At 42.9% G+C, this 7,331-nt stretch overlaps 1 protein-coding gene across 1 annotated transcript in view; it reads right to left on the minus strand.

The window, feature by feature from the left end:
* Window positions 1–1,090: 1,090 nt before the first annotated feature.
* The window catches only part of LOC122128979 (receptor-type tyrosine-protein phosphatase eta-like), an 8,173-nt gene continuing 1,932 nt past the window's right edge, over window positions 1,091–7,331 (minus strand). Inside the window, exons 2-7 of the mRNA XM_042704024.1 lie at window positions 4,713–4,864; window positions 3,214–3,301; window positions 2,952–3,042; window positions 2,583–2,656; window positions 2,343–2,477; window positions 1,091–1,223 (exon numbers count right to left, since the gene is read on the minus strand). Coding sequence (XP_042559958.1) covers window positions 1,092–1,223; window positions 2,343–2,477; window positions 2,583–2,656; window positions 2,952–3,042; window positions 3,214–3,301; window positions 4,713–4,864 — 672 coding nt within the window. The 3' untranslated portion in view covers window position 1,091. The remainder of the gene's footprint in view (window positions 1,224–2,342; window positions 2,478–2,582; window positions 2,657–2,951; window positions 3,043–3,213; window positions 3,302–4,712; window positions 4,865–7,331) is intronic.

Consider the following 7,331-nt stretch of genomic DNA (forward strand, 5'->3'; position numbering starts at 1 on the left):
ATTCCAGACACATCCACCATGCCTTCACGCTCAATCTGGAAGATAATGCGATCGATGGCAATGAAGGTTCCTGTCCGATTCACTCCACCACTGAGGAAGGTGCAGAAAAACAGAAAACACAGTTACAATTGAAAAATCTCTGTAAATGGTAGCACTGGCTCAGATTTTTTACTCATACACAGGAAGAGATGTTAAATTCCTGAAAATATTGATATGGGATTTCCCACAGCAGTCAAATCTCTCACTGTCACATGCAAGTACTCATACCCAGCAACCTAACCTAACTAATATAGCAACTGCCCAACCATAGATCCTGCGCAGCAGGACACAATACCAATTCACAACTGGATGGTGACAGCCACAACACACATCGCATGTTGCCACATGCGCTGTCTGTAGCCCACAAGTGCTAAACACAACAACATGCCCAAACATAGAACCTGAGCAGCAGGATACAACAACAATAACAAAGCTGCCTTTGTGAGCATTTCACTGAGGTTTTCAAGCAGGCACCTTCCTTCATCAGTGTTTCATTGAATTAGACCTACAACACCTACAGAAGGCTCTACAGTAATGTCTGGTGTAGGTAGGTTGTGAATATGTAGCACATCAGATCGCTGGAGCCAAAAATGAGAAAAATGGATAAATAAATTGATGCTTGAAGCCTGGCTGCATACTGTAGATTCTTCTCCCACTATTCTGTTTTAAAATGCAGTACACAGTAGCATCGCTGAGTTATGCCCGCTGTCTGAGTCATGTGGGTCTATGAGACCCACCTGCAGTGCACCACGGTGGGGGAGTGGAGGGAGTACTGGTCCATGTGCTCCCTCACGAGGTGACGGAAGTTGATCAGGAGCTCAGTGCTCTCAGGGACGCCGTGATCAGGCCAGGCCGTGAAGTGGAGGTGGCGCACAGAATGAGTTTCTGCGTTCTTCACCTGGAATCAGGCACATATTACCATTTTCACTGAGCCATTGAATATGGTTGGGATGGATAGACATAACATAACTCTTCATAAGTCTTTGTCTTTATGTTGTATTTATTTATGTATTTTAATAACTTTACTTTATTCAAATCTAAATCTGCACGCATTAGGAGGAACTCACATTTTTGACTTCAAAGTCTCTCAGGGCCCAGTCATCAAGAGTGATTTCAGAAGTTGTCTTGACGATGATGTTGTTGTAGTGCTTACTCTCAGCCGGCCAGTACTGTTCACATTTCACCTAGAGAAGAGAGGGGGCTAATTCTGTTACAGTTTACACCAGGGGTTTTCAACCAGGGTTCCGTGGCCCCCTGGTGGTCCGCGACGGCATTGCAGGGGGTCCGCGACATGAGCCTATGTTGATCAGTTCACCATTGACTTTTTTTATTTTTATAAATATACCTCGGCCCGTCGACATATTTATGTCTGAATAGCCAAGTCGCATTGCCCAAAATACTGATGTAGACCCATATTCAGTGAAGAAATTACACTGACAAGTATTATAGGCAGAATATGTGTGCGGGGGGAGGGGGCGTGGCGGCGGTTACAAACATGAAAAAGAAGGGTACGGGACTGTAAAATGTTTTGGGAATCACTGGCACATCAGTGGGCCGCGGATTACTTTCTGGTCAGAATGGTGGTCCCTGGGACAAAACCAGTTGAAAACCCCTGGTTTACACAATGTAAATGACCAGTTCATCGTAGTTATGTTGTTTAAAAATGTGATTGTCAGTCATTTGTTGTTATGTTACAGTGTCTTGAGCCTTTTTTTGCCAATAGATGTCCTCATTTGTACCTTTTTGTTAGTTTTGTATTATGTCTCTCCCTGGTGTTGATGGTTCTGTCATGGCAAAAAGTGACCGAGCGCCAAAAAGAGCCCGGGTGATGTACTATTGGCTTTCGAACGACTCTTGAGTGACAGTTGCTATACCAACGCTAGCATTACGTAACCCGGATGTTATCACCTGATGTTATCACCTGTGCCTTGTGATTGGGTGTTTTCAACTGTTCCTTATGTATTCTTTGGGATATTTATAGAGGTTGTTTTTCTTGTCTCGTTAGTGAGTTCTTTGTCTTCTTTGAAATTTCAAATTTCTGGAGAATCTTTCTGGTGTTTTTGGACCTTTTGTGTGTAAACGGATGTTGAGAATTGTTTGTGCTTTTGGAACGGTTGCCTGTTTTATACCCTTCATACCCTAAGTCTTTAAGTTTACTCTCTGCATTTAGTTTTTTACCACTCGAGGTGGTTCAGTGGTTTGTCCCCAGTCTCCCACCCCTACAGCTATTGCCCAGAGCCTAATTTGTTGTGTCATCAGTGTGTGTTTATTCATGTGTGTTTGCAGTGTGTTTTTGAACTCACTTGTCCCTGCTCGTTGCACCTGGTCAGCATCACTATAGTCCTGATGTTCTTCTCCCAGATCATCCTCCAGAAGTCATTCACTGTGGCAGGCAGAGGACCCTGGCTTGCGATGAACTCCTTCCTGGAGTTTGCCCCCTGCAAAGCCACACCACAGAGCTCTCAGTTTCACATCAACTTCACTGCCAACTATTGACATAGGCAAGGACATAGAGGAAGGACCAAATATGGTTCAAGAGTCACCGGAATGTAGTTTGCATTGATGTAGTCACCAAACTGGCTGCCAAGGATGGATAGCTTGACCCTGGATGGTTCATCTGCATGGTAAGAATAGATGGGATTAAATTATCACCAGATAAGGAAACAGCACCAGACTGTGATGTAATGTGCAGACTGCATAATTCAGATCAGCAGGGTTGTAGTGTTAGTCTTTTAAGACTAATTATCATCATAACACTGATTTAAATAAATCCTAGTAGTACTGTGAATACTTCTAAAATAATTCAATCATTCTTTAAACTCAAAGTACCACAGCCCTGAAGATTTAGCAGGACCGTGCTAGATGATATTTTTCTATTTAGTAAGAACACTTCTTTCCAAATGTTCACTTACATGGCAGTACATTGCTGTACCGGTTCTTTGATTTGTTCTCCAATGCACTGGCAGTGGCTGTAGACTGGGCCGTACCAACTAGCTTCAGATCCTTTTCAGAAGAGGATAAAAAGTCCTTTATTATTACAATTCCCTCAGAAGAAACTTAATAGAAGAAAGAAGCTATTTGCTTTGAAATCAGAATTGTTCTAAAAGTTAAGGTTTTATTAAGGTCAGTGCTCCACAGAGGACTGTTGAAACTTTGATGTTAGTTTGACTTTACCTCAAACTCCTCTGCAAAGCCACATTTGGTGTTGGCAGATTGCTTCTTGTAGTGTGCGTCAAACTCCTCAACCAGCAAAGGCACACTACTGTTTAACAAGACAGATAGAAGGGCTCATTATGTGTCTTATGATATGCTTGTGTGTATAGTTGTATATCTGTGTTGTGACATCATGTGTTTTGACAGCATATATATATATATATATAGTACTGGGAGGTAGAATGTGAAGAGATGGGGACTCACGTTTTTGCTCTGTGTTAAGAAATGCGTAATCGTGGCACCTATAGATAATTATATTGTGTGCTTTTCGACGCCCGAGTTGCTTATACACTCTCACAAGTAATTACTACGGTTATTGCCACGCAAATCAGAATACAACTTAGTTCAGAGAAATCATGTCACATCATGGCTCCAAGCCTCACTGTTTCAGCCCAGATACTATAAAGTATCACTCAGTGTGCCTACTGAGATCACCTTCAAGTACTCTCTTCTAGAATGAAAGAGAGGGACAACTCACCTTTTCCACGCAGTCGACCGGTTTCTCTGTGCCAAAGGTCCCCACCTCTCTTAGGTATCGGACGTTTCCTAATCACAGGTCGATTATCAGACCGGTGTAGTCAGGCGAGGTGCGATTCAAACGCGGAACTTAACTCACTTCATTAACTGACGCAGAAGCGAGTTTTGTGGTATTTAAAAAGTACCCTTAGATTTAATGTCAAAAAGGTCAACAAGAATTTAAAATAAAGAAAAAGAACAATAAGACTTGGTCCCCAAGTCAACAAGAAATTAAAAAGAAAGAAATAAAAGCAATAAGACTTGGTCCCCAAGTCGTTTAAGCGTTCAGCAAAACAGTGTATATACCACACAGCAAAAAGAAGAGCTGAGCCACAGGCATTGGTCTCAGCCTTTTAACTGCAACCCGCTGCAATCTTTTCATCACGAACTTCTCCTTATAAGGTCATTCCATCACACAATGTACTTTTGTCATATCAGGGTTTTCTCTAACAGAGGTGTGATTCATCTATAGGTCGGCTGCTTACAGCCTGCGCCCTTCTCGCGGGCCCCAAAGGTTACACTTCCTGTGCTTAACCCATTTTACAGTTTCCCTTTGAACATTCACAGCTTACATCAGCATTGTTCCCTCACAAGCATTTGCACTGAAAATGTTTCCTTACACAATAAGCAATTTTCACTCTTGATCATAGCAATCGGCAGCAGATATAGATTTGTTAAACATCACTCAAGCAATTACACACACTATCATATGATTTTAAGGCATGATTCAGACATTCTGCAATCATTGTAAAAGGCATATATTGGTTTAGATGATTATAAAGCATGGCTCCAGCAATTTCATAAAAGCATAAGTTTTTCATATGATTAATACATATTTCAAACAATCTCAGCAAAGCGTATATTTGTTAAATGAGTATGAGAATGGGATATGAGTGTAAATGTGAGTCAGAGAATGTCTATGAATGTGAGCCTAACACGCGTACGGCTCCATGTCGTGGCTGTCAGGTTCATTCTTTCGTGAGTCGTTCATCACCCGCCTCTTGGACCTGCCAGTCACGAGCCCCGGTGGTACCAGTCCTTTCCACACAACCCCCAGGGACTTCTCCGGACAAGGATTTGTCCGCAGAGCCTCTCTCTCCAACATAAAGTTCCATTTCACAGCAGTTACACATTCTCTGTCAGACCAATAATACTCATCCCATCCCGCCCGTACAATGTCATCAGCAGTGATAGGCACATGTTTATTTTTATTAACACATCTCCACCCCGCACCAGAAAAAATTCCCCACAAACAGAATGGATTTCCCCACGGACACCCAACAGTGTAATTCCCAACAAACTCCCCGTTTTGGCTTAATTGTGGAGGGGCCATATCTGCTCTTATCGCTGTCCACAAAGACCCAGAGTCCTCGTGTTTGTATACACGCACCATCGCAGGTCTTACATCAGTAAATTCTTTCCAACCCTTGTCAAAACTGTAAATCAGGCTGGAACTTTTCAACATTGCTTCCACTTTGCTCTTATTCCAACGTGCATTCAGCCACGGTATCGAGTGCTCCCCACCCAGTCTAATGTAATGGATTCCCTTCCAATTTATCGGAATAGCCATCAACTCAAAACAAAGTTTTGATCTGATTTCCTGACCATTCCGAACAGTCACTCCGAGAAATGGCTTTCTCGTCTCATTCACGGGTTCAGAAACCCCTTTCACACTAGCTGTCATACTTGTCCCATGCGAGACGACATTAAAATCAGCAGCATGTCTTTGAGGCAGTCGCTTCTTCCTTTTGTGTTTCTGTCTGCGGGAAATCCCGGCTATTGGGTCGAGTATGCCTTGACCATTTTGCATAATCACAGATGGTGCTGGCGCAATGGTAGACTTCCCGTCTATAACGCTAGGTTCTTGGTTTTTCTCACCGGCCAGTGCGCCCGTCTCAACTGAGCTATTGGTTAAATCGCCTTCAGCGGCCTCGTGGTCGCATCGGGATTAAATGGAGCCCCATTTTTTCCCTCGACCTCTCCCGCCTCTGGCTGAGTAAGAGTCACTTGTATGCCCCCTATGGGTTCCATCAATTCTGGAAGGGGTGGTTCCCCTTCTTGCGTCTCATTTTGCATCTTGCATAAGCGTTCGTGGCTCAGTGGTAGAGCACCCGCCTGTCCCACAGGGGGCCCGGGTTTCACTTCCGGCCAACGCATCAAATGAAGCTGGGTTTTTCAATGTGGCTATTGCAAGGCCTAACTGGAGCTGAGGTTCAGTGGTTACATCAAGGGTGGATGATCCTTCATCACTTCCCTTTTCCACTGTTTTCTCTATCTCACCAGGCTTAAGCCCCCATTCCACCTCTTCAGTTATCACTTCCATCCGGGTCATGGTACCAACTTGTTCATTGTTAAAACTTCCCGATTCATCACCCGCACACCAATCATTAACCCCGCTCTCGAGGACTAGAGCATCTTTATTTTCAGCCAGAAAATCATCTTTAATTTTATTAGATATAACTACAACAATTGGTTCTTCGTACAGTTTTCCTTTCATCAAACCATCATTTTTCTTTGCTTTGTTTTTCTTTGCTTTGTTTTTCTTTGCTTTGCTTTGTTTTTTCACAAGTACTGGAAGCCCAGTGGTAGAACTCACATCTACTATTTGGGGGGTCCGGTTTCCACTCCCGGTCCACCTCCGGGGACAGTAGGCACCCGTTACATATGAGTTATTTGGTAATTTTCCTACACCGGTTCCTATTACCTTGGTCACCTTGGGATTCAATGGTGTAACATCTTTTCCCTTGACCATTTCCGCCTTTAGCGGATTAGGATTTATTTTCATGTCTCCCAATTCTTTCATTGTGACTTGAAAATTGGGTATAAATTCTCTCATTTGCTTTGCACATTGTGCATTGCTAAACGCCTCAAAATCCTCTGGAACTTCCCATTCCTTATTCTCACACTCGAGGACCAAAGCCTCCACATCATCACATAGAACCACATTTTTGGTATTGTCAGAATGATTTGATAAAACCTGTTCCACAGGCGAGTTATGCTCTGTTTCCATTGCATCCGTTCCATCTGGAACCAAAGCCTCCTTGTAGCTCTTTTTGTCATAAAAAGGAGCGTTGGGTTTAGGCTGATCATCAGGCTGGATGTCTCTGGTGTTCTTCCACATTCTTCCTTCTGCCTGTGACCAGTAAGGAGTGTAGTTATTTCTTTACAGTTGTTCATTCTGTCTTTTGACCAATAAATTGAGGTTGCACCCTCTCAAAATCAAAAATCAAATAAAACTAAAACACCTCAAATCAAATGTAACCACAAATTAAAATCATGCCATCCGTTCGTAAGAATTCCACTCAGATACGCTAGGTAAGTGGAGACCAACGGTACATCCACTGACAGTACTTCCAATGCTATTCCGGATCTCCCCGGTAAGCGTATCCATCTTAGGACATTTTTCCAAAGTATTCTAAGACATTTGCTAGAAAGCTAACACCGAATATAATCAGAACATAAACATAGTTGCCTACCAGAGCAGGCCAATTTAGAAACCCTGATTGTGGTGTATAATCATTTGCCATGGTAATCTGTTCAAGTTCCTTTTCATTTATTGCATC

This window comes from Clupea harengus, unplaced genomic scaffold (assembly GCF_900700415.2).
Source record: "Clupea harengus unplaced genomic scaffold, Ch_v2.0.2, whole genome shotgun sequence".
Classification (NCBI taxonomy): domain Eukaryota; kingdom Metazoa; phylum Chordata; class Actinopteri; order Clupeiformes; family Clupeidae; genus Clupea; species Clupea harengus.